Below are 27,973 nucleotides of genomic sequence, written 5' to 3' on the forward strand. Positions count from 1 at the left end.
TAACTTTTTGATTTAGTGGCTAATTTGTATGAATTCGTACGATCTAATTCGTACAATTTAGTACGACTTGCTCATCCCCCAATGACGGTTGGGTTTAGGGGTGGGGTTAGGTGCCACGTCTCCTTTTTAAAATCATATGATTTCGTACAACTGAACTCTTACGAATTCATACGAATTAGCCACTGAACTGGCCAAATGTAAAGTACTTAAGTTTTCTCGTGAGATCAGGCTGGGACTACAAGTTCCAGTCATGCACCACTCACACACACCTATTCCTCATTCCGTTGGTTTCACACAGTCACGAGTGGGAGCTGCTCATGAACTGATTACATGGACTATAGTGAAAAGTATTTTTTGTATTACGACTTGTTTTTCTTGCCTTGTTTCATGGTTTACTTCTGTCTGCTGCCTGCCTTCTGACCACTCGCCTTCTATTTGACTACGACTCTGGATTTCCTATGTACATCTGTTTGCCCCTGTGTTGACTGTTGCTTGCCTGACTATTTTCCTGTCAATAAATCTGCATTTGCTTCCACACCTCCTTGTCATTGTCCACTTCACATTACAGCTATTGTCTACAGATCATAATGCAATATTGGGTCAATGTAAAACATGGTGGTTTTAAGTGGCCTGAATGATAAGAGAAATCATGCATAAGTTATAAGACGGACCAAATATATATATATATATATATATATATATATATATATATATATATATATATATATATATATATATATAGATAGATAGATAGATAGATAGATAGATAGATAGATAGATAGATAGATAGATAGATAGATAGATAGATAGATAGATAGATAGATAGATAGATAGATAGATAGACAGACAGACAGACAGAAAGACAGACAAGTACTGATGAACAGTTCACAAAAAAGATCAATACCAAGTATTCAGAAAATCTAATGCACTAATGGTGCAAATTTCCATTTTATTCCAACTTTAAAGTCTGAGCAGCATGAACAAACCACATTTCCATAAAAATGTCATCCAGTCGTGATGCTGCAGGCTCGCTAATGGAGTCCAACTTGACTTTGAATTCTTGACAAGTCAGAAAGAGAAAGACTAATAATGAGACAGACGTGATGGGGGACATGGAACTGAGAGAAAATGTGTTCTGTTCGAGAAGCAATTAGTTACCAGTGATGCTGATGGAAATCTTTATTTGCTAGTTGATACAAATCCCAACTTCAACACTTTCTGTTTTATACAAATTACATTCGCACACTTTTGTACAATATTCTTCACACAAACTCACCAGCAGTGGTTATAGATAGGATCATGAGTGGACCTTCATACTTACATCTTTTCTAAATATCATACATATTTTGTCACAAATAAGGACCCAGTTGCAAGTGAACACAAAGACATAACTCAAACAGTGAATCAATCCGAGCTCAGCACAATAAGGTATAATAGGTGAGTGCAGACCAAGTCCAAAAGGTGCAGTCCAACTTCAAACAGCAACTCACCACCAGCTATAATCAATGAGAAGGGCCTGACGGAACACAGACATGAACAACAACAAACTGACAAAATGAAACAGAAACGCTGGCTTGATATAGGCATAATGCGCAACACCTGTGGCGTGCTGATGTGTCAGCTGATTGGTGCTAGGCAACGAAAAAAGTGCTGGTAACAACAAATCCATTTGACCGCACAGCTGACGATAAGTAAACACAAAACTGACAACCACGCAACCATACACACATACACACACAACACAGAAGGAGCACAGATTCGTCAACCATGACACTATTCTTTACTATTGACGTCATACAAATAGTAATGAAATTTTCATATTACACAAGTTTGTAAAACTCCTAATATCCTTCAAAGATATGAAACCAGAAATCTGGCATATCTTGGCACATCCAGTAATTAGTTCTTCCACATAACAGCTCATTGTAACAGTCTTGTAAACACAGATTTGCTTCCAGGTGGACTGATGCACCCAGACTGCCGGAAATTGCACTGAAGACGGCCAACCGGATTAAGGAGTGCCAGGCTGCAGGTAGCATTTGCCAGTTTGGTGTGCAATGCGTCAGTGGGTCAGTGAGCAGACACTCACTGGGCATTTGCCACTTGAGACTGAAACTAATGACAGTGAGACAAATGAAAATATCGCTAGGCTTCGTCAGAGATGATTTGCATTCAGAGTCCACATGTACATAAAAAAGCCATCAGCTTCTGTGCTTTATATACTGTACACTGCATGCAGAATAAAATATTAATTCTAACTTTTAAATCTTGTTCCAGCCTCAGGGCACAAAATTCCAGTGGAGACACACTGCAGTTCTCTGGTGCTAATTTACAAAATGTTCTGCTGTCATATTTGGGCAGCAGCTCTTTTAGACAACAAGGCCTAGACTTCAGATAAATGCAGAGTTTGATCGATTTTTAAATAAAAAAAAGACTAAAAAAGGCAGGGGGTAGATGGGGGTGTTGGTATTTGCACTTTCACTGTGTGATTGCATTTAGATTACCTTTGACATAATTTAAAGGCATCGTTATGCTTTTTAGGCCTTTTATGCAGTTCTGCAGAGCCTCAAAGTGATAAATTATACATATTGATAACGATAAATGATACATACAGAACTCAGCTGTAGTTTAGACTTAAATGAGAAGCAAGAAGATGGTTTGTTTCTGTGCCAAAGAAGCAAATCCCTAACAAGGAGGTTTCTGACAACTGAGAAAAGTTATTCTTGGAATTGGGGTCAATCAGTTAGCTTTTTCAATGTGTCATCTCAAAATACTGTTAATGTCACTAATAAGTTCATGTCTAGCATTGGACATTTGGTTTCAGTCATAGTCGAATTACAAAAGCCACCTGACCAGGGGTGCATTTCCCAAACAACGATGTAACTCGCGGCTGAACTATCATTATATGATGCATCATTTGGGCAAAGAACGGGTGTTTCACAAAACCGTTGTTTCTCTGTCACAGATCTATCATTTAAACCACATTAGTTATAACATAAAATCTCCATAAGGCATGGGCATAGATTTAGCATGGACAAAGGGGACGTGTCCCCACCAATATCCACCAACTATTGAAATGTCCCCACCAATCATTGAATTCACTTATCACAATTTAATTCAGCACCTCCAAATACATATGAACGTTGTGATTGGCTATGCCTTTTCCTGCTCTCATGTGAGAGGCTGTAGCTGCATTCAGAAGTAACAGTGCCAAAACCTGCACAGGAGAATTTCCAGTGAAACAATAAGGTGTGTGACACACACAAGTAAGGGTGGCAGTGGCAAAAAAGGTGGACATAAGGAGCTTTTTTTTAATAAAAAGTGTCACCTAAACTCAAGTTCGCTACTGAATGAGTCCATCATGATAATGCTGTTTATGCTCGAGTTTCTCTCACTTTAACACATGTTATAGCAGACTGATATAATCTGTGAATAATATGCCCTGAAAGCTAACTGCAGAAACAATGTGTCAGTAAAACTACAGCCTGTACTCCATTTTTTATAAATGAGATATATGAAACATGTGTCATTTGCACTATGGCTAAAATTAACAGAAGTTTATATTAAACTCTCTCTTTATAAATTAATAAATATTATTCCAACATTACACTAAGGCCAGCTTATTAAAAGAGGTGGTTGTTTTTTTGTTTTTGTTTTTTAGAAAAACTGAACCTTTTTTCAGTTATTTGCCTGATTTTCTGTTTAATTGAGGTATAAATATTGCATTTTAGTGACATACTAAGAACTAATTTTTGCTCGATTAATTTTTGCTGGATGTACCAAAAATATTTCCTACCATTTTGTCCTACCATTTTGTCAAATGGCATATATATATATATATATATATATATATATATATATATATATATATATATATATATATATATATATATATATATATATCCTACCATAATTATAGTGATTATTATTATTATTAGTAATAATATTAATAATAATAAGTAGGATATAAACTATTGCTTTCTTGTCTATGTGTTTATTTACTTGGTTTCTGGAGCTTTTTTCCCCTGATCTCACACTGCCCTAATTCAAGGACAGTCTGATAGGATTTTTATTTTTTTTATTGCCTTACTCTTCCCAAATTCAAAATCTTATTTCCTCTTTCTAAAAGCTACCTGTCATCTGACCTGTCTTCCCCTGAAATTTGTGATGTTTGTGTATGGTCAGGGGGGTGCAATTTTGTTACATCATCATCATCATCATCATCAAATCATGAAGCAACATTGAAGCCAAATTCAGTGCAGATCCCTTTCCATGTTCATGTATTGTTGCTGTTTTCTGCAGTGTCCAAGCTTCTGGAACATGCAGCATTCAAGTATTCAGCACACAGATTCTCTCATCTCTCCTCCACAAAACATTCATCTCCCGATGGAGGAAACACAAAGTGAGCGAGCCGAGCGCAGTGCGTTAGCTGTCAGTGAGCAGGACTGGCCGTACCACATCACTTCCCTCAGCTGAGCCTGGCTCGTCACAAGAGCGTCAGGCTGTGAGATTTTCCATTAGTGACACTCTGGCTCTACCGGGAGTGCTAGGCCTTGCTGGATATGAAGCATAAACGTTAGCCATTCTGTTTCATGCACAATACAACAAACAGCCGGGGAGATTTCCAGGATCTGCGGCCTGTTCTGTTCAGACTCGCATCCTGTGTCAAATCCTGTACACGCTAATCAGGATTTCTGCAGTAACACCACATGAGGATTTAGTTGAAATTAAGTTGGCTTTGCCAAAACAATTATTAGCATAAATCAATTTCAAGTAGGTTTTAGTGGACAGCTGCTCGATCATTGGCCATGGAAGTCAATACTCGCTTATCAGCTCTGAGATGATGGAACGGGAGTGTGCTGGCTTTTGCCCACTTGTAAAATATAGCAAATATAATACAGGCTCTGCATGGCTAAATACATATAAGAAAAAGGAGATAATCAGGGCAAGCAAATAGTCTATGGTACATTTTTTACCTTAAACAGTAAATGGTATGCTTTTTAAGAGTATGTGTAAACTGTATATGGACATTTTTATGCTAAATATGCTGGTATGCTGTAAGAGCAGTTAGTGATTCATTACACTGTGGCAACCCCTGATAAGTCAGAAACTAAGCCAAAGGAAAATGAGTAAATGAATGAATGAGAAGATTATCAAAGTGTAAAAGCTGCATTTTAAATCTACTTACACATGCAATGTGTTTGAATGGCTATGACACTTCTGATTATAACAAACCATTGATTTAAAAATGATTGCTCTTCATTATGGAGTGTCGAGTGTAACCTGACTAATTTTATGTTTGGAACACATGCAGCACTGACAAAATGCATTTCCACTCACGCACATTTTATTTGCATAAAACACCGGTGCTCATTCCATAAATTAGATGTGCATTTCACCCACATACAGTACTCCATGATCCAGACAAGCTTATTTTACATTCTGTGGTTTATAATAGCTTTAACATTTTGAAATTTAGGCTGTACCAGCAATAAATATTTTAAATGAATAATAAGCATGTGCAAACACACACACACACAGCCAGAATCTCTCTCTAAAAATATTCTCCATCTATTGCTTAAAGGGCACATTGGTAAAGAATAAGTTAACGTGAAAAAAACCCACAATTTTACAAGTTAATTTCAAAGTCAATTGACTAATTTATTCCATCAGATCTTCCTGTCAACTTCAATAACAATTAATCTCAGGAATTGCACTCTAAATCTTAACTCAGGTCAGTCCTTCAGGTTGAAGACATCTAGCTAGTGGGGTGCCTCAAGGCTCAGTTCTTGGACCATACTTTACCTCTCTATTCATGGCAGCACTAGCACCTGTTATTCTGAGATGTGGCTTTTCCTATCAAACTTGCCTGAAAACCTTTGTCCCTAAACAGCCATTGATCAGGAAATCAGTCTTAAATGCCACCAGGGGAAATATGAGAGCTATATTTGAACAACTAATGGCAACATTGTAAAGACGTTATATCTGCTAAAAGCACCAGAGCACAAAGAAAGAGCGCAGATGACAGTGAAATTGGCAGCATGTGGCAGGGTTATTGATATTGGGCACCTTTGGCCTTCACTTAATTAACTGAATGGATTGCCGAGTGGACTGAAAACATCATTTCATAGCTGTGTCAATCACTATTCAGGCAGACCAGATTGAAGCAGTCTGTAATGGACTATTTTATATATAAATATGTATATATATATATAAATAATAAACTTTTTTTTCTCCAAGATTGGTTAAAATGGAGTATTAACTAAGTGTCCCGTAAAGATCGATTCATGTTTTTTTTATCTCAATAAAAAGGCTCACATTGTCATGTAACAATTCCCCTTCCCTTTAAAAGGCTGTGTCTCTGTGTTCAGAGTTTCTTGCTTTCCAGTACCTTGCTAAATGTGAACTTTCTGTCTCATTAAACTTCCATCAACCTTTATCACATTGTGCTTTTCTTTCTCTCTGTCCCCTCTTCATCACCTCATTCAGCGAGATGAAAGTGGGATTGAAGGATAACACCTTTACCAAGAGCTCTAATTGGTCTGGGCTGGAGGCACGGTGAAAGCTGATCACCAGCGTCATATCTGTCGCAGACGCTCCTCCTGATATATTGCTTCACTGGGGGGTGGCACTGTTTCCCCTGAATGACTTGAATACTTATTCTTGTACACACAGGTCAACTCTTTGGTCAGAGTAACTTAGCATTATTGCTTGAATTCAATGGATGAGAAATATCTTCTTTGAGGACACTTTCACCTTAATATGTGATAGGAAACTGACCGCTGAGTAAAGACAAGCCCTTTTGATACAGTAATATCAGTAAATATCCGGTAAATTTTTGGAACAACTTCACAGGTAAATAAAAAAAATTGCTGTTTATGCAGGCAAGAACGTTCCGGAATTATTCCGGAAAAGGCCGTTCACACATCAATTCCAAAATAGCGGTAAATTCTGACATCATTAACCAGAACAGACCTCTGAACTGCTGCGCTTGTATTTGTAAACATAAAAAGTGGTTAAGCTTTTGTTTGTGGTTTTACTTTTATTTAAAGCTTCAGCGTTTATGCAGCTGCTTTGTTTCAGAGACATCCAAAGGCAAAATCGCAAACCACAGCTAAATGTTTACACATTTTGCTACATTACAATTTCTGTGGATGGATAGGTTTTGAGAACAACTTTGTCGAAAAAATGTGGAAGAACATTTTCGCAAGTCAAGATGCACAAATGTGTGTGCTGGCACTAACTGGAGCACTGCAGCAGAATTTGAAGGTAAAGAAACAGCAGTTTATCCAAAACATTTTATCGATAATTTTTTACACATTTTTTTGGCATTTAGAACTAACATAGAAACGCTATCAGACTAACAACTAGCAGCTAAATGTGTCTGAAAAAAAGTATTTAAAATGCTTTTATTTTCATAAACAGCGTTAATGTAATTGTGTCTGAATGTTCTGATTGGCTGGAGTACATGTCTCATGTCAGTGAGTCCTAAACATGAACAAGCTTTTCTGCCAGTTTTCCTTCTGCGTTCACACAGCCCAGCATTCCGGCAAATTACCGGTAATGTTACAACTTCTCTTTTCTGAAAATTGCTGTAACAAATTTACTGGTATTTTCAAAAAGGGCCTTTTTACACATGATCCCTTTCCGTAAAAATTGCCTGTAATTTTGCATAAACGTCTGTGTGAAAGGGGCTATTGAAATATGCTGTATAATGCATATGAAATTAGTAGTTGATGATCATAATGTTAAACACTATGTTTAACAATACTTATAATTACTGTAACATGAAATTAGCTCATTTTATGAATATTAATAATCAACAATAACGGTTTATTCTTAATTATTAATATTCCGGCTTAAGCTTCAGTCAGTTTGGTCAAACAAACATATGATTGTAAATGATCATGCTCGCGCGACCGAGCGGATTCCCAGATTATGAATATTAATTATCAACAATAACGAATTATTATTAATCATTAATATTCCGGATCAATTTATTGTCAATTTGACCAAACGAACACAAGCAGAGCCGCCGCTCTTCCGAGCGGACACTGTAATCTATTCATTTAGAAGAAGGGAATTTAATTGCTACTTCTTGTGAAGTAGATTAATCATTCAAAAGTTTTAAACAACTTATAATAACTAGGCAGGGGAATCTGTATTTCAGTGACATTTTCTCGTGAGGCAAACAATACAATTCATTTGATTATAATGGAATTTATTGACTAGTCAGACGTAACGAACAAACAAACGCACAAACATACATTAAACACAAAACAAAGGTAAACCATGTGGAGATATCGGGTCTATAGAACGTGTAACAGCAAAGAGAAATAGTAAAGCTAGAAAATATAGATTTCAGATTAAAGAGTGACAAAACTTTCAGTTCCACACGCACCATTAAGGACCACCAAGGTTATATAAAAAAACACCTTTTTGATAAAAAGGGGCACAGCTTAATCGCATAACTAAAATCACCTGGTTTTTCATGTCTGGAGGTCTCTTTTATGCGTCTCTCTTCCGTCGTGATGAAAACTACTCTTGATGTCCTTTGATGCGTGGAGTTTGTAATGCAGTTCGGACGAACACGATCGCAAACTTTAAACTGAATTTACTTTGCCGGAAAATAAAGAAAACGTGGCGGGAAAAAGTCCATGCGGCTTAGGAAGCCACGTGTGGCCCGAAGGCCACCGTCAATGATGTTCTTCTTTTTGGGACGTTCTCTTTCTGCCCAGATGTTTGGGGGAAAGTGTGCTTATACCTGCGGGTCACGTGACAACCCGTACAGCATTCTGACCAATGATTTCAGGGGAAAGTTTGCGCGCGAACCTTCCTTTGTCTCTGGGCTGCGCGTATGCAAATTTGAGCGCTCGCCTAAAGCATGCGGACAGGCATTTAATACAGGGCTTTAAAGAATAAAACAATGCGAGTTATGGTCTCGATCTATGCATCATGTGTTATAAAATGTCGAGGGCATTCTATTGACACCAAACACTCTACAAGTACATCACATAGTTCCCATATCCTTACATCCTTGATGCTTTTAAAAAGGCCTGCAAGCGTGAATGTGTATAGTCTATATCAGGTATTGTACACATTACAAAAGTTAAATGAAATTAAACAAGAGATTTGGGTTATAAATGTCTTTGTTTAATTTTGAGGAATGTCTTGTCTGTGAGCAGAATGTTGGCTAAAGAGTTTTTTTTCCTTTTCTTATCTTATCTGTCACGTTCTCTTGAAGTAGGCAGAGAGTGGTTCTGTGAAGTCTCCCAGACTTGTTAACATGTCACCAAGGGATTACCAAGCCAGACTTTTCGTCACCAAGTGATTTTATTGTCCTGGCGATTCACCCAGATTGTTTTCTGGAATGTTAAATGGAATGTTTATCTCCAGAATGCAGGTTACAATATGTTACAGTCCCCCTCTTCCCAAACAACGTGGTTCGGAGAAAACCCGGTTGGTTGGGATCTAACTTAACTTGTTGGTTGGGCAGGAAGTGAGGGCCCCTCGATGTCCGTTCCTGAGTCAGCTGGACGGAGTTTCATTTCGATCAACGTGGATGCAGCTCCTTGGCGTTCCTTTCCTTTCCCAGCTTTCCGCTGAAAGGCTCGTGGGAGTATGGCGGTGCACTTGTTCACTGGTGCTTGCATCTTATTGAATGGCGAGGCCCTTGTTAATGTGTGCTTCCCTGTTGTCGGGAGGCACGGAGTGGTAGTTGTTCCGCAGTTTTCCAGAGATGAGTGATAGAGGAGTATAGTTGTGAGGTTGCAGTGGTCTTCTGGTGAGACTGAGGTACAGGATCGTGGCTGTATCCTGTGTAGGAAAGGAAGAGAGAGAGCGAGAGAGAGAGAGGGAACAGGGGAGAGAGTAGGTGGTGTCTGTGATGACTGTGCTTGGCTGGGCATTCTACTGTGACGCCGGCTGCAGGGTCTCTACCCCCTTTCCTGGCTTGTGGCCCAGTGTTTGTTACTCTGGTTGTGATACGTAGGTTTGACGGTTGGCTGCTATGCAGCTGAGCGTATACAACCAGGAGTCTTTGCCCTTCCTGTGTGATGTTGGTAGTGCAGGGTGGGTGCCTCTGTCCAAGTTGTTTACATCATCAGAAGATATGCCATGGTCTGGGCTGTGTCGTCGGTGCTGAGAGACACTCTACCCATTTGGTGTACTGGCATATGAGTTCAAGGGGAAGAGAAAGCGAAGGAGAGAAAAACACAAAAAAAAAAAATTGTTGCTCCTTGTGAGCCCATGGAAGTGTCCCGCCCGATCCATCTGGGTGTCTGATCATGAGAGGATGGTTTCTCTGTTGCTGTGGTGCTCGGTGAATCAGCGCCCTGGGCATGTTTTGCTGTGTGCAGGGTCAGTACATTAGCATTACCCCCCTCTGGCTCTGAGGCAGCACGAACTGTGGTGTCGTGGGGTCTTCAGGGACAACCCAAAAAGGATTCACATGCACCAGTTTTTTTTTTTTAAGATGTAGGAGGTGTTGAGTGACATCTGTGTTGAAGCTGAGGTCAGACAGAAGGATCGGGTGGTAGGTGGGGTGAGTGGTGGAAAACTAACAAAACGAGACAAAGTAAAAGTAAAAAAATAAAACTGGTCTGACGTGAGGAGTCAGATGCCTACGTGGTCGCAATGTCGTTTGCGACATTTGTCGGGCTGGTGAGATTGGATGTGGCAGCTAGGCTAGGCAGGGTTGTTGGCTGCTGGTTACAGCTGCCAGATCTCGGGGTTTTGGTTGGGTGGTGACCATGGTCCACCGTGTGATGCACCTTCTTGGTAAGGGCATCGGTCCAGTCATTCAGGTCCTTGTCAGTGCCTGAAAGTTTGAACTGTTCTTATCTTCTTCTGTAGACGACCATGATGTGGTGGTCAGTGTTGTGGTCGCCTACTTGGGAAGAAGAAAAAGTGTTGACGTTTCACGGGCTTGTGGTGGGCAGTTCTGAAGCCTTTTGTTTCCCCCCTGGGAGGTGGAACGTGAAACAGAGTCTAGCAAGTTGGAGTCTGCAGCTAAGTGCACTCTGATGTCATGGGCTGCTGTGCTTTGAAGGGTTACAATGGTGGCTGCCATTTCTGCATACTGCGGTGGTTGTGGGAGCATCCATCGACACAGGTTGTGGGCATACCTTGGCACGCATTCTCATCCCAGTACTTGGGAGTACTTGAATGACAGGTTGGCAGAGGTGTAACAAGTGTCAATACAGTGGCCCTAGGGGGCCATCGGCCGCATGGCCGTACTGGCCTTAGTCTTTATGCCATCCCGGATGCGCTGACTGTTCAGTAACATGACATGTTGGTGGCAGGTGTCTATGATGGCTTCTGTGCTCCAAAGAAGTTGGAGAATAGCTGTTGAAATGGCACCCACCGTGCAGAGCGATGTTGTTACACAGTCTTAGTATTTGCCTTCTGGCGCAAGGAGTGTCTTACTTGCATATGCTTAGACGTTGTCTCACTTCAATCGTGGCCAGCTGTTGACCTTCCATCAAACAGAAGGACAGCCCTTTTTGACAGGGTGGTCACGGGTCGAGAAGTCTTTGAACAGTTCTTAATGATGTGTCTGGAGTAGTTGCACCCACTTAGGGAGCTGCTCAGTTCGGAGACCTTGCTAGGCGGTAGTCTTTGCGCTAGCCAGTCAACTGTTGTAGGCCATGGACTATCTCCTTTGAGTGGCCAGACACGGTGGTACATTCATTAAGGGTGTCATCAACGTAGATGAGGTTGCCTCTAACATAAGCATCGGCATATGCTTTGTTCAGGAGGGTGTTGCTTTCGGCTGGTGAGTTGGCCTAGCCGACGGGGCAACTCATGATCGTTTAGTGTCTGTTGTTCAAGGTGAAAGCTAGCTTATGCTGGTCATTTGGATGTACAGGTATCGTCCAGAAGGCGGGGACCACATCAAGCGTTGAGGAGATGGTTGGTCCTTGAATTCTGGGCACTTCCTATTCCAGTGGTGTCGTTGGCCGTTGTGACAATGGCATTTGCTGATTTAGCTTTCTATGGTCAGGCACCCTTCGACCCTGGGCTTGAGGACGGGCCAGATGGGTGCAGCAGGTTTTGTTGCGTAGCCCGATGTCCTTTTTCCAGCATGGAGTTGGATATTTCCATGTGAAGGTCAGTGGGACTTGCAGTCTAAAGAGTCTTTAGTGAGGGCACCGTGGTAGTTATACAGGATGTGCTGACGTTTGTCGGTTGGCCTCATCCTGCGTGGCCTCAGCATGTCTGTTCTGTTGAGGAAAGTGCCCTGTCTTCATCCATGTTAGTGATGGGGTGACGAGTGGCTTGGCACACGGTGAGGAGTTAGTCCTCTGTGAGCTCACTTCTGCCTACCGGTTCTTTGTTTACTGGTAAGACAGACGTGAGTGTGGCGAGCTGGAATGGAACAGTATAGTCTGTGTTTTCTAAGCTCCCCTCTGGTGTCGTTGCATGTAGGGTGAGGCCACTAATTGGCCCAAGAGTTCAAAGTCATGGGACTCGTAGCTGACCAATCGTCCCAGTAGGTAGTCTTTGGGGATTTTTATGTCAGTTGCCATGCAGCTATTACACAAGACATATACTGTTCATGAGGACAGTTCAATTTAGGGTATGGCTTCCAGGTTGAGGCCCAGTTTTATGCCCCTTCTGTTGTTGGTTGGAAGAAAACCCAATGTATGGTTTAGAGTTCGGCCTTTCGTATGGAGAGCCATATAGAGCACCTGTTTGTATAGGCTGGCACCACAGAGTCTTGTTTGCTGATGACAGAGCAGGCCTCTGGCATGGTCTGGCCTGAGTGGGGCTTCTTGAGGGTGACAGCCATCGTGGTTGGCTGTGAGAAGTGTGGGTGCCTATCACCGGTCGTTAAAGGTGTCTATATATATGCCTGAAGATGTATCAGGCTATTAGCTCTGATGTGACCATCGTGCGGCGGGGCCGTGAGAGTTAGGACAGGATGGGTCAACCATCCGCCGTTCCGATTCAAGTTCAATGTGCAAATGCTGTTGGCAGTTGTCATGTGTGAGAGTTCAGCATTTGGACAGTAGTGTGTATGCTTGTTAGTTGAACACAGGTCTGGGGGTGTGTTCAGCGGAGTGTCGCACAGTGCGAGGCTGATGGCTGCTGGGTTTTCTACTCACAGTGCAAGTACAGTGTCATTCACAGTCCGGTTATTCAACATTAAGCCCTTTGAGGCCTGGGGCAGCAAGCGTTGGGGTTGCTAGCTGGTTTGAAGGCTGCAGAGTAGCGACCTTGACCCCGTCTATGTTGTTGAGTTTGGGTTCTCGCGGGTTCCAGCAGTTTCCCACGACCTCGGTGACCTGACTGTCTGTTGGGGTTGACCTGACGGCTGTGAGCGAGTTCTCGCACTAGGGCCCAGATTTTAAAGGGGTTCAAAGTTCGAAAGAGGTTCAAACATATCCAGCAGATCTTTACCATTCAGCAGCAGGTATGTGCCCATTGGCGACGGGTACACGGGGTGCACTGCAGTCATGGGGACAGTAGTTACTTGAATGGGAGCGATGTATGTGAGTTGAACCTCAGTTTGGCTATGATTTGCACCATCAGCCTGCCTGGTTGGCATTTAAGTGTTCGTTTTAGTCTCTGAGCTCTTGCTTTAAGTTACTCAAACAGGAAAGATGACATTATTGTGAGGTCTGCTTCCATGCTGACGCGCGTTCTTCATCTTTCTTTCATCTCCACGGTTACAGCCAAGTAGCGCGTTGTTGCCACACCATTTTGTTCAGGTTCCCCAAGAGTTGAAGTGCAGGGGCCTGAGCAGTTGTTTGTACGCAGGTGTGGCTGGTTGGTGAGCTGTGGCTCGGGAGGTAAGCAGACAACCAGACCAGTGTTTCCTGGTACCTGAGGTTTCAAGCATGGTGGCACTGGCTGCTTCTTGGGGGAAGCGTGATGCTGCAGTTAGATGCACAGTCTTTAGCTTGTGTTGGACTTGCAGTACTCTGCGGGGATGGAGCAGAAAGCAGGTGTTCAGGGGGGTAAATGGTTTTGGACCCCCCCTCTAGTCATAAGGAGTCTGGCTTGACTTCCTGTAGGGCCCCTTCAAGCTTTTTAGCAGTTCTGCTGCTCATGGCGCCACTGTGCCGTTGTTTGGTGTCAGGTTTTCACCTTTGGCTTTCTCTGGCGTGTAACTAGCTGGATGCTGGTTGCTCGAGCTCCTAGCTACTGCAGGTTGGTCATTCCTTGGTTGTTGTTAGGCTCCTTTTGGGCTGCTTGTGGTGAGTGGCTTGTCCCAGTGTGTCTCTGAGCATCCTGTCTGGTGTTGGGACATGCGCCTTCCTGGCGGTGCTGTCCTCTGCTGGCGGAGAAAGGCTTTAACTCACTGTTGGAAGTCTTGCGGCTGGGAAACAGTAGCGTGCCTTTTAAAGTCAGCTCCGGATGAGACTCTGAGACAGGGTAGCTTGTAGGTGCTTGACAGTCTTTCAAAGCAGTCTTTGTTTTGAACAGATTTTATGAGCTAAACTCTGCCGCTGTTGGGTGGCCAGGGCGTGGGGGCAGGGCATTGCCCGTGTGCGGACTCACCACAGAAAGCAGGTTTTTGGGAGAGAGAGGATCTGGAAGGTGAACTCCTCCTCCGTCCGTGGCTCATTTCCTGTCTTGAAGTAGGGTTGGTGTAGTCGACTGCAGAATGCTTGTGAGGTCTCGTGGCTGTTCTGAGACCCATGGCGACAATCAGTCCTTACTCTGACACGGGGTCAGGTAAAACACTCTAGTAAGAGCTCTTGCATCGGCTTGTAATCTGCTTTGATGGCACGGCGCTGTTGATTCAGGAAACTTCTTGCCTCACGGCTCGAAGTAATTCTTAGCAGATACAGTTTGTCACAGAGAGTGGCACTTGGCCTCTGTGTAAAAGTGTAAAAGTCAATGTCTTAGATTTAGGGGTGCATGTCGTCGCCTCCAGCAGGGTTTGGGGTGAAAGTTGGCATTTCCCTGGCCAGCTGGTTCAAGTATTTGGCTGACAGATGGTGTCTGTCATGGGGGACCTCTTTGAAGGGAGTCCTGGCCCTGTGTTGCTGACGGGCGTTGCTGGAATGCTGGCTGGCGGGGTAGTATGAGTTGGATTCACCCCCCTCTGCTGGTCTATCCAGTCTTGGCTTGTGGGCTGACTGTGGCACTTCCCCAGTCAGGTAGTCACATGGGTTGTAGAAATGTGACAGTTCTGGGTGAACTCTGGTAGGTTCATGCTTAAAAGTCTCTTTGTTGGGTTCTGTGTTGGAATTTTGCTCGGGCCCTCAGCCGTTGACTTTAGAGGCTTTGACCCGAGCTTCACTGTCTTTAGTTCTGCTCTTTACAATAGTGTTTCAGCTTGTAGCTTTACACTCAGTTCATCTTTGGCTTTCTCCTCTCGTCGCTCCTTGTGTGCGTTGTCCGCTTGTAGCTCCATCGGGGCGCGTGTAGTCCGTCCATTTGCTCCAGAAGTTCGGCGTCCTTTTCCCTCGTCGTCTTGCAGGCGTCCTGGGCTCGATGCTCCAGCTGGTTGAGACCCTTTCCTATGGGTCTGGCCGGTGCAAGGGTGAGGTGTGTCAGGGCCCTGGAGAGTTGAGTCTGGGCTTGGCTGTCATGGCTCCGGGCTAGGTCGTTCGCCCTCAGCGGATTAATGCAGACGTCCAGCTGTTCTCTGCTTGGCCGCTGCAGCTCCATGGCGTCGTTGGGCAGGAGGTTGTGGGTTAAGCACTTAACCAGGCCTCCAGTTGGTCCCAGTGAGCAGCGGGCTGGGCGCACTTGACATGCTGGTCTGTTGGGTGAGACAGAGATCACAAGGGAGAGAGAGAGAGACCCACATGGCCAAATCGAGTGGAGGTTAGCATTGTGCTATATTATTAGTCTGACAGGGTTGTCAGCTAGGGGGTATGTGCCGGCTAGACGTTGGTCCTTCTACGGATCCACTGGGGGCCGGACAATTCAGATGTCGAATTTGGGTGGCTAGATAACAGTTGATATCTACGTACTGGCCTCAAGGCTTTTAGTCATGCGCCAGGCTGTGCAAATTATCAATCAATTATTTAAATCACCCTGGTGGTTCTCAATGGCGTGGTCTCTGAGCAGGTCAAAGTAACTAAAAATAATTAAGTAAATAAAAATAACAGTAACCCAAGAACAAAAATTAATAATACTAACGATAAGTTAGACAAAAAGGCACCTCGCTCGGATGAACGAGTGTACAGGGAAAGAAAAATGAAAGAAAATACTAATATGGATATCAGTAAATATGAATAAAAATAAAACTGAAAGACAGACAAGGATGAGAAACGAGGGAGAGAGAGAGAGAGAGAGAGAATAGCAAAACCTATGGGCATGTCTAAAATGTTCGTTTTATAGTCCTGTAGTGGGCTAAGTTTAGACTAGGTTTTACATGCTATTTACACTTGGTGGTGAGTGAAAGGCAATCAGATGAAGGTCGCAAGAGCGTGCTATCTGGCTAGACTTTCCCCAACTCCTACTGCAGTCGCTATCAGATCACTTGCCTATAATGTAACTCGGTTGTGAACTCACACAGCGTACGCTTTTAGCACAATACGTAGCACTCAAGAAAGTCACTGACCGCCTGGCATGATTCAAAATTGGGTTTTGCCTGATGATTCCGGTGCCGCACTAGGCCTGTAGAATGAGTCGGCCAATCTCACTCAGGCGGGCACGTGTGTGGAATCATGACAGGGTAATTAACCAAGATTGATCGTATGCCAGTTGACACGGACGGTGCTTCTTGGAGTACGATTGCTGATGCCACTGTGATCCACACAAGCCGGAGAGACAAAACGCCAAGGTATCTAACGCCTCCTTCAGCAGGGGTCAGTTATGTCAGACAGATGAACCCAATCTTTTGATCTGCAACCTGAATAACCTGTACGCTTAACCACACAAGCACAGAGGACTCGGGTCCGGATACGGGCAGTACTATGGATCTACTATTCTGGGCGAGCCAGTTGGAGTAGGAATCTTAGTATGCTGTAGTATCTGATGGATAGAGAAGGTTATCACCCTGTGATGGAGGGAGGCTAAAGGAAAATTAAATCGGCATAAAAGAATCTAAAAGAATAATCATAATAATCCCCTATAGGTAAAAGCAGTACAAGACGGCTTAGAAAATGTAGAAAGAGTGCCTTAGTATTCAGGGGCATCTACAAACATTAATGGGTTAGCCCAACATGTTTTTATCAGATGTGGGATCTATAGATTGATAGCTCTGAATTTAGCTTCAGACTAATACTTGCCCTAATATAGTTATACTTTCCCTATAACCTAAGAGGTGAGGGAATAAATAAGGCATGAGGAAAAGATGGAGAAAAAAAAAAATCAAAAGGGAAGAAAAATTATGCCTATTAATGATAATAATAGAGAGATTAAAGGCTACTCCCCAAATAGCAAAACCAACAAAATCAAAATTAAACATGACCTAAGTTTAGAATAGATTATTGGGAACTTGATTAAAAATCAAGTAATAACAAAATAAACTGGACAACGGTATTAAAATGAAAAAGACAGAAGGCAGAAAATTAATAAAAAAAATTGAAAGTAACAAAATAATTCATAATACCAAAAGAAATAAAAACAGACCAATAATCTATACTTAGGTAACTAAACTATTGTTTGGATAAAATAACAGGGAAAATAAAATGCTTAATCGAAATTAAAACAAATTAACTCCAAACTGTTTGACCATTTCAGACCACTTGAGACACAATGGTGGGCGGAACTGATGTGAGAAGAGCAGGAGGAGACAGGGGGAGATGTTTCCGAGTTGCACTTCACATTCGGTTAGCCTTGTGCTAAAGTTTGTTAATGTCACAAAATGTGAAGGGTTGGTTTGCTTAAGCATTAGCTGGCGTTAGCCGCTAGTAAGTTGTTACGCTTTACGCTTCGCATCCGGTTAGCCTTGTGCTAACAGTTTGGTAATATTAAGACGCGAAGGGTTAGTTTACTTTAAGGCTAGTCGTTAGAAGCTAGCGAGTGGTTTTGCCCTGTGAAGTAAACCGCGTCACCAACTCTGCCTCCTGAAAGGCGGATCTTATGCTTTGGGGTGGTGACTACGTCATTCACGCATGCGTGCGCGCGCACGAGTTACGTGGACGAGGAGTCAATGAGCGCTCGAAGAGCCGATTTATGAATGGGAGGAGTTCTCATTCATAACTTGGTATGCGGCTGACTTCACAAAGGCAAAGCGCGAACCACTAAGATTCGCACAAGCGGTCATTATATATCATGTTGCCGTAACATTGATAATAATATTCGACCATTACAATTAGACAAACAAACATAAAATGCGAGACGTCTCTCGAGGCGGTGCACGTTTGTACACAGATTTGGTCCGGACGAACATAACTGAAATATGGGAATTCACATCCATATCAGATTTTGGTACCATTTAAAAACACGCTTATGGTTCTGAGAATTCCTTTCGTCAGAAAGCGGTTAACAGGCAAGCTTGCAGCTCCCGAAATACATTAATTTAGAACCGTCCAGCAGTTCTGAAATTAATTTCGCACGGCGGCGAAGCAAAGAGGTTAAACGTTAGGCAGCTAATCTAACAGTTTGAAACCACGGGAGAAAATATTCTAGAGGTTTTCTAGCTATAAAGGCCTTTTAAACGGACAGGTTTGGGGTTTCCAAACTGTCTTACAAGCGCTGAGAGAGGTGTCTTTTCCTCCGACAGGCACACTAATATATTTAAATGATTTGCAGAACGTGCGTCTCAGCAAAATCGATTCAAAATATATATGAACTGCAGTTTAAATTGTTACACTCTACACGGGCAGCTCTCTGCTGTGTTTAGTGAACAGAAGGGCTAGAGGAGGATTTTCGTCCTCCCAGTTTCTAAGAAAAGGAAATGCTTCTCGCGGTCCTTTTTTTTTCTTCTATAGCGCGCTTAATAAATCACCATGAATTGAAAAGTTTGTTTCACAGAAAATGTTTGGAAAACTGCCCGCATCCTCCACCAATATATGTAACATGAAATTAGCTCATTTTATGAATATTAATAATCAACAATAACGGTTTATTCTTAATTATTAATATTCCGGCTTAAGCTTCAGTCAGTTTGGTCAAACAAACATATGATTGTAAATGATCATGCTCGCGCGACCGAGCGGATTCCCAGATTATGAATATTAATTATCAACAATAACGAATTATTATTAATCATTAATATTCCGGATCAATTTATTGTCAATTTGACCAAACGAACACAAGCAGAGCCGCCGCTCTTCCGAGCGGACACTGTAATCTATTCATTTAGAAGAAGGGAATTTAATTGCTACTTCTTGTGAAGTAGATTAATCATTCAAAAGTTTTAAACAACTTATAATAACTAGGCAGGGGAATCTGTATTTCAGTGACATTTTCTCGTGAGGCAAACAATACAATTCATTTGATTATAATGGAATTTATTGACTAGTCAGACGTAACGAACAAACAAACGCACAAACATACATTAAACACAAAACAAAGGTAAACCATGTGGAGATATCGGGTCTATAGAACGTGTAACAGCAAAGAGAAATAGTAAAGCTAGAAAATATAGATTTCAGATTAAAGAGTGACAAAACTTTCAGTTCCACACGCACCATTAAGGACCACCAAGGTTATATAAAAAAACACCTTTTTGATAAAAAGGGGCACAGCTTAATCGCATAACTAAAATCACCTGGTTTTTCATGTCTGGAGGTCTCTTTTATGCGTCTCTCTTCCGTCGTGATGAAAACTACTCTTGATGTCCTTTGATGCGTGGAGTTTGTAATGCAGTTCGGACGAACACGATCGCAAACTTTAAACTGAATTTACTTTGCCGGAAAATAAAGAAAACGTGGCGGGAAAAAGTCCATGCGGCTTAGGAAGCCACGTGTGGCCCGAAGGCCACCGTCAATGATGTTCTTCTTTTTGGGACGTTCTCTTTCTGCCCAGATGTTTGGGGGAAAGTGTGCTTATACCTGCGGGTCACGTGACAACCCGTACAGCATTCTGACCAATGATTTCAGGGGAAAGTTTGCGCGCGAACCTTCCTTTGTCTCTGGGCTGCGCGTATGCAAATTTGAGCGCTCGCCTAAAGCATGCGGACAGGCATTTAATACAGGGCTTTAAAGAATAAAACAATGCGAGTTATGGTCTCGATCTATGCATCATGTGTTATAAAATGTCGAGGGCATTCTATTGACACCAAACACTCTACAAGTACATCACATAGTTCCCATATCCTTACATCCTTGATGCTTTTAAAAAGGCCTGCAAGCGTGAATGTGTATAGTCTATATCAGGTATTGTACACATTACAAAAGTTAAATGAAATTAAACAAGAGATTTGGGTTATAAATGTCTTTGTTTAATTTTGAGGAATGTCTTGTCTGTGAGCAGAATGTTGGCTAAAGAGTTTTTTTTCCTTTTCTTATCTTATCTGTCACGTTCTCTTGAAGTAGGCAGAGAGTGGTTCTGTGAAGTCTCCCAGACTTGTTAACATGTCACCAAGGGATTACCAAGCCAGACTTTTCGTCACCAAGTGATTTTATTGTCCTGGCGATTCACCCAGATTGTTTTCTGGAATGTTAAATGGAATGTTTATCTCCAGAATGCAGGTTACAATATGTTACATTACCTTTTTATATTAAAGTAACCAAATAGTTGGACATATAGTCAATGATTTTACCTAAATTACTATTATCAGAGGCATCACGTTTACTTTGTTTAGAAGTTTGTTTGTTTTGTACTGTTGTCAAGTCCACTTAATTTTAATGACAAATATTAATTTTATTTTGAGCTTAATTACTCACTTATTTGATGCCAACTATAGAGGAATTCTAGAGGTATCCATAGTCCTGGACCAGGCCGTATCCAGAGCAGATGCTGTGGCAGTCTTGGAGGAGTGGAGAGCACTAGACTGATTCCTGATTCCTCATTGATCCTGTGGGTCAGCTTGAACACCCGCCAGTGACCTACTCACACCTGCAGATTTTCTAAGGCCCCGTTTACACTAGTGCGTTTTAGTTTGAAAAAGTTTTGCTACGGTTACGCCATCCGTCCACACTACGCCGGAGTTCTCGAGCGCCGAAAACGGAGCTTTTTGAAAACGCTGGAGAGGCCGTTTTCATTCTAAAACGCTGCTGCTCCGTCTCAGTGTGGATGGGGAAAGACGGAGACATCTGAAAACGGAGGCGGGGCTGCAAACGTTCGCCTATCTGATTGGGGCTTTTCCTCAATATTAAGTAGCCCACACACAGTTCAGTCTCGCATCCTCTTCTTGTAAGTTCAGACTTTTAACAAGTTTGATCAAGGCTGCAGTCTCCCCCTTCTCAGTTTGATATGGAAAACATACCGAGGACACGGGTAAATCTTCAAAGGGAACAGTGTACTTTATAACTTCATTCACATCACCTTGGCTACGTTGTTTCACTTTCTCAACAATAAAATGTAAACATGATTTAAGGAACTGCCTATTTTCTTTTTAATATTAGCAACTTAACAGACAGCAGAAATGTTGAGGCGCCGTGCTGCATATATGAGCGTCATCTTCACTGTGTGGATATTTATAACAAAACGGAGCCGATCACAACTGCCTCCTTTCAATTTCAGTGAAAATACGAAACGCACCCTCTCTTTTGCTAATTATCAGTTTTAATAATCGATAATTATAAAAGTATAACATACAATAAGTTTATACATTGTAGAAAATAAAGGCAAGCGATCGGTCAATGTACCTGGATTAATCATTAACTTATCTTTGCGCTTAACCAAAACATGTTACCCGTGAACGTTCGAGGTTACTAAAGTAACCCTTCGTTCCCCGAGGAGGGGAACGGAAGCACTATAAGTGGATTTGATTTGTAAAATCCACGCATTGGGAGGATTCGGATCAGAAGCCGCTTGTCTGGAGAGTATTGAACGGGCCAATGAATGAAATTAATTGGCAGCGTAAGCTTGCGCAGGTGTGCGACATCTGCAATTATCTCAGCATATAAGCACACCTGAAGCCAGCAGACGCCATCCTTTTAAGCTGAAGAGACTTTCAAACAGCTAAGGGACAGTCATTATGGCGACGGAGTATAGTGCTTCCGTTCCCCTCCTCGGGGAACGAAGGGTTACTTTAGTAACCTCGAACGTTCCCCTTCGGGGGGAACTTCAGCACTATAAGTGGATTTGATTTGTAAAATCCACGCATTGGGAGCCCATTGAAAGCGCCATAATGACTGCACCTTACCAACACCCCCGATGAGGAGATAGTCAAGCAAGCGTGACGCACCCACATCATGGGGGGCGCGGTCCTCCAACGTGTCCCTGGCCCTAATTTATCCTACTTCAACAGAAGTTTTACGGATTTAGATATATTTTTTGGGAAGTCGTGAGCATCTAGATAATTCTAGGAAATACGACAGTACGTTGGGAAGCGTGCAATCCCGATAGGGAGGACGCTGCGGAGGCCATCCGTAACCCAAGGGGAGGATAGATGGCAGAATTTACATATGGACTAGCCCTAAAAAGGGGGAGTACGCATAGCAAAAGAGTGGTTAGCGGAGAGGGAAGACACGGGTCCGCCCAGGGGGGGGACTTAACCGTGGCGGAATAAGCATATGGGATCGCCTAGTGGGGATCACGCATAGCAGGCACCTATACCCAAAACGCGGGCTGACCAGTGGGCAGACCTACAACGTAGTGGGCCAGCAAGTGACTCCTCCGCTGAGTCAATGCTGGGGGCCACGGAGGAATCTGCAGGGCTCACCTGACGGGGAACTTTACTGACAGATAAAAAAGGCGCACGTACCTCCGTGTTAGGGAGAATGGCGCAGCAAGCGTGTTTCAACACCCTACCGAGTTGTCTCCTCAATCACCAAAGGGTTACCTAATACCCTTGAGGAAACCGGCTCCACTCGCAGATTGTAAAACCTTGCAAATGTGTTGGGTGTCGCCCAGCCCGCAGCTCTACAGATGTCTGTTAGAGAGGCGCCGCGTGCACGCGCCCAAGAGGATGCAACGCTCCGAGTGGAGTGTGCACGAACTCCCGGGGGACACGGCTGACCTCGACTCGAATAAGCGAGTGAAATGGCATCCACAATCCAGTGGGATAATCTTTGTTTTGATACGGCACTTCCCTGCTGCCGACCGCCATAACAGACAAAGAGCTGCTCAGATGATCTAAAATTCTGAGTACGGTCCACATAAATGCGCAGAGCGCGAACTGGACAAAGTAAAGAAAGGGCTGGGTCTGCCTCCTCCGGGGGCAGCGCTTGCAGGTTCACTACCTGATCTCTAAAGGGGGTGGTAGGAACCTTGGGCACATAACCGGGGCGGGGTCTCAGGATGACGTGAGAGTAATCCGGCCCGAATTCCAGGCACGAGTCACTGACCGAAAATGCCTCCAGGTCCCCGACCCTCTTGATGGAGGCCAACGCAACCAGCAGAGCTGTCTTCAGGGACAGAAATCTTAGAGATACTGATTCGAGTGGCTCAAAGGGATCGGATCGCAGACTCGTGAGAACGAGGGCGAGATCCCAAGAGGGCATGAGAGGGGGGCGAGATGGATTAATTCGCCTAGCACCCCTAAGGAACTGGATGACCAGGTTATGCTTTCCCACGGTGCCGCCAGCTACCGCGCTATGATAAGCGGAGATGGCGGCCACGTAAACCTTGAGAGTGGAGGGCGACAGCCTGCTGTCCAACTTCTCTTGAAGGAAAGAGAGCACAACACTAATCTGGCAATTTCGGGGGTCTTCTCTGCGAGAGACGCACCATTCAGTGAATAGACTCCACTTCAGGGCGTAGGCGCGCCTCGTGGAGGGGGCTCTAGCCTGAGAGATGGTATTAACCACCGCAGTCGGTAGGTTACCTAAGTCTTCCTCGCGTCTAGGGACCACACGTGGAGGTTCCAAAGATCGGGGCGAGGGTGCCAGATGGTGCCCTGTCCCTGAGAGAGTAGGTCCTCTCTCAAAGGGATCCGCCAGGGGAGGGCCGTCGCGAGGAGTGAGAGCTCTGATATCCAGGTCCGGTTGGGCCAAAGGGGCGCAACTAGCAGAACCTGTTCCTCGTCCTCCCTGACCTTGCACAGAAACTGCGCGAGCAGGCTCACTGGGGGAAACGCATACTTGCGCATGCCCCGAGGCCAGCTGTGGGCCAGTGCATCCGTGCCGAGAGAGCCCTCGGTCAGGGAAAAAAACAACTGGCAGTGAGCGTTCTCGGGGGAAGCAAACAGATCGATCTGGGCCTCCCCGAATCGCGCCCATATCAGCTGAACAGACTCGGGGTGGAGTCTCCATTCTCCAGGACGTAACAGCTGTCGTGAGAGCACATCGGCTGCACGATTGAGCGTGCCTGGGACGTGAATGGCGCGCAGCGATTTCAGCCGCGGATGACTCCAGAGGAGCAGACGGCGGGCGAGCTGAGACATGCGGCGAGAGCGCATACCCCCCATGCGGTTGATATACGCCGCCGCCGCCATACTGTCCGTCCTGACCAGCACGTGTTGACACCCCAGCACCGGTAAAAAGCGGTGGAGAGCGAGGAACACTGCCAACAGCTCTAGGCGATTGATATGCCAATGCAGCTGGGCACCCTTCCAGAGGCCCGCAGCCGCATGCCCGCGACACACGGCCCCCCAACCCGTGTTGGAAGCGTCTGTTGAAACAACAACATGGCTGGACGCCTGTCCTAGAGGCACACCGGCCTGTAGGAACGAGGGGTCGTTCCAAGGGCTGAGGGCGCGGCGACACAGCGCAGTAACTGAGACCCGGTGTGTGCCCGCGTGCCATGCGCGTCTGGGGACCCGATCGTGAAGCCAGTGCTGAAGTGGTCTCATATGGAGCAACCCGAGCGGCGTGACGGCGGCTGCGGATGCCATATGCCCCAGGAGCCTCTGAAAGAACTTCAGTGGGACCACTAGTTTGCTGTCGAGCTCCCTCAGACAGTTCAGCAACAGGCGAGCGCGTTCCTCGGAGAGGTGCGCTACCATGGTGATCGAGTCCAGCTCCATCCCGAGAAAAGAAATCCTCTGCACGGGGGCGAGTTTGCTCTTTTCTCGGTTGACCTGAAGCCCCAGTAGGCGGAGATGCCGAAGCACCTTGTCCCTGTGCACAATCAATTGCTCCCGCGAGTGGGCTAAAATCAGCCAGTCGTCGAGATAATTGAGTATGCGAATGCCCGCGAGCCGAAGGGGCGCTAGGGCACCCTCCGCGAGTTTGGTGAAGACCCGCGGAGACAGAGAGAGCCCGAAGGGGAGGACCTTGTACTGCCACGCTCGACCCTCGAACGCAAACCGCAGAAATTGGCGGTGGCGTGGAAGAATGGAGACATGGAAATACGCGTCCTTCAGGTCTATGGCTGCAAACCAATCCCGAGGACGAACGCATTGGAGAATGCGCCTCTGCGTGAGCATTCTGAACGGCAGCCTGTGCAGACAGCGGTTCAAAACGCGCAGATCTAGGATTGGCCGTGACCCACCGCTCTTTTTGGGTACGATGAAGTATGGGCTGCAAAACCCACTCTCCATCTCGGCTGGAGGAACCGGCTCGATTGCACCCTTCGCCAGGAGGGCAGCAATCTCCTCTCGCAAGACAGGGGCGGACAGGGGGTTGACCCTGGAGAAATACACGCCCGTAAACTTGGGGGGCCGTTTCGCGAACTGAATCGCGTAACCGAGTCTGATTGTGCGTATGAGCCACCGCGAGGGGCTGGCCCGCGCTAACCAGGCAGGCAGAGCCCTCGCTAATGGAGTCATCGCTACAATCGCTGACGTACCAGCGGTGGGGCAGCGCGGAGTGGGTGTGCTGATCCGGGAAGCACGAGGGTCCCGCGGAAGAGCTGGAGGAGAGCGATTCGCTCTGGCTCCACACCCTGACTCCGGAGAGGGGGCTGGAGGGCTGAGGGAAGGGAGACCGTCCCCCCAGCGCTCGTGAGCCACTGGCGAAGCACGTAGAGTCTGCGAGCCGGAAGGCAGCGCGTCCCGGACTGGCAGAACTCGTGCAGTCACATCCGGGAAAGGGAAAAAGTGCTCTTTTATTGATGTTTTGGTGGCACTGAAAAGTACCGTTGTTATCGGGGCCCCGCCCTCCAGCGGGGAAAGAGCAAGTTTCCTCTTCTCCGGATGGCCTGTCTCAGGGACGCTTCGCGGTCCGTTTACCGGACTTAACGGCGCCCTGGGCAGGAGGGGCTGCCTGCTTTCGAGGTGAACGCCGCGCCCGCTTGGCCGGAGGCGCAGGCGGGGGCGGGGCAGCACTCGTTGGCGGGCGCCCTCGGCGAGGAACAGCGGAGGTGGATGGCTCGGCGGGCGGAGCGGGCTTACGGCCACGCCGATAGATGACATTGCCCATCGCATCCGACTGCTCTTTCACCGCCTTGAATTCCTGGGTGAATTCACCGACGGTGTCGCCGAACAGGCCAGCCTGGGATATGGGCGAGTCAAGAAAGCGAACTTTGTCAATGTCGCGCATATCGGCCAGGTTTAGCCAGAGGTGGCGTTCCTGAACCACAAGTGTGGACATCGTCCTCCCCAGCGCACACGCGGCGGACTTAGTAGTCCGAAGAGCATAGTCGGTCGCGGTGCGCAGCTCATGTAATAAGCTTGGGTTGGACCCGCCCTCGTGCAGCTCGGCCAGCGCCTGCGCTTGGTAGCGCTGGTAGGTGGCCATCGCGTGCAAAGCAGAAGCAGCCTGGCCCGCAGCCTTATAAGCTCTGGCTCCGAGGGAGGCAGACAACCTACAGGCTTTGGACGGGAGGCGGGGCAAACCCCGCCACGTAGAGGCGCCGCGCGGACAAAGATTGACCGCGATAGCGCGCTCCACTGACGGGATCGCCTCATACCCCCTGGCAGCTCCGCCGTCAAGGGCGGTGAGGGCGGAGGCACTCGCAGCACGGGCAGAGAAAGGTGCCCTCCAAGACTGCGTGAGCCTACTGTGCACTTCCGGGAAGAAGGGGACGAGAGGCTTCGAAGGCTTCGCCTTCTGGTCCTCTACGTAGCACCCATCTAGTCGGTCCGGCCGCGGAGCTGGGGGATAAACCATCTCCAACCCCACGGCCGAAGCAGCCCGGGAAAGCACGGCTAACATGTCCGCTTCAGGATCCGATTTGACAGCGCTCACCTGCCCGGAGGGGGCGAGCGGGTCCGGATCTTCGTCGGACAGTGAAAGCCCACCCTCCGATGCCGCGGAGGACATCTGATCTCCGGTGTCAGCGAGTCTGAGAGCTACCATCTGGTTAGACGGATCACTCTCACCACCCGAAGCTTGGATGGAGCGCCGTGAGGAGCGAGAGGTCCGCGAGCCCGTGGGCGGCGGATTATCTCCCGCTGAAACCCTCAGATCTGCCCGAGCGCCCGCTGCTTTTTTAGAACAGGAGGCAACTGGGTTGGCTCGCTCTCTTACGAAAGTTAGCCGCGATCTTAGCTGTGCAACGGTCATGGCATCGCAATGACGACATGAACCGCCCGCGAGCACCGCATTAACATGCTGGACCCCCAAACATGCAATGCAGTGATCGTGTCCATCATCCGGAGCCAGGAAACCCCCGCATCCAGAAACGCACAGTCGGAGCGCCATCCTGAAAAGGACGTGCTGCACGACTGTGTTGCTCTTTTAGGAAAGTTGCAACTATACGCACCGCTCTGGAGGACCGGACCCAAAGAACCGCAGGCAAGGGAGTAACCCAGCTCGACCGTCTGCCACCGCGAAGACCCACTCTGGACCGGGAGACACACTCGTTCGCTCTGAAGTGCTGATCAGCAAGAGGAACCCTCATTGACTCACTCAGAAAGGATCTGAAGCGAAAAGGATGGCGTCTGCTGGCTTCAGGTGTGCTTATATGCTGAGATAATTGCAGATGTCGCACACCTGCGCAAGCTTACGCTGCCAATTAATTTCATTCATTGGCCCGTTCAAAACTCTCCAGACAAGCGGCTTCTGATCCGAATCCTCCCAATGCGTGGATTTTACAAATCAAATCCACTTATAGTGCTGAAGTTCCCCCCGAAGGGGAACAAGTAGCTAACTTAATAGATTCCAATGACCAAAGTCAGGGAATT

General features: G+C 45.8%; 1 protein-coding gene and 1 long non-coding RNA gene across 2 annotated transcripts; one reads left to right on the forward strand and one right to left on the reverse strand.

Annotated features, from left to right (window-relative positions):
• Positions 1 to 8,204: 8,204 nt before the first annotated feature.
• LOC147839950 (uncharacterized) lies at positions 8,205 to 19,881 on the reverse strand. Its single transcript, XM_087290594.1, has 2 exons — positions 19,628 to 19,881; positions 8,205 to 15,721 (listed from the first exon to the last, which is right to left on the reverse strand). The coding sequence occupies exon 2, from the start codon at positions 15,625 to 15,627 to the stop codon at positions 15,307 to 15,309; it is 321 nt and encodes a 106-aa protein (XP_087146720.1). The 5' UTR covers positions 15,628 to 15,721; positions 19,628 to 19,881; the 3' UTR covers positions 8,205 to 15,306.
• On the forward strand, positions 17,697 to 19,865 carry LOC147833099 (uncharacterized). The gene is made up of 2 exons (XR_015513415.1): positions 17,697 to 18,977; positions 19,017 to 19,865. It is a non-coding gene; the product is annotated as an uncharacterized LOC147833099 (long non-coding RNA).
• Positions 19,882 to 27,973: the final 8,092 nt, after the last annotated feature.

This window comes from Danio rerio, chromosome 17 (assembly GCF_052040795.2).
Source record: "Danio rerio strain M-AB ecotype USA chromosome 17, GRCz13ab, whole genome shotgun sequence".
Taxonomy (NCBI): Eukaryota; Metazoa; Chordata; class Actinopteri; order Cypriniformes; family Danionidae; genus Danio; species Danio rerio.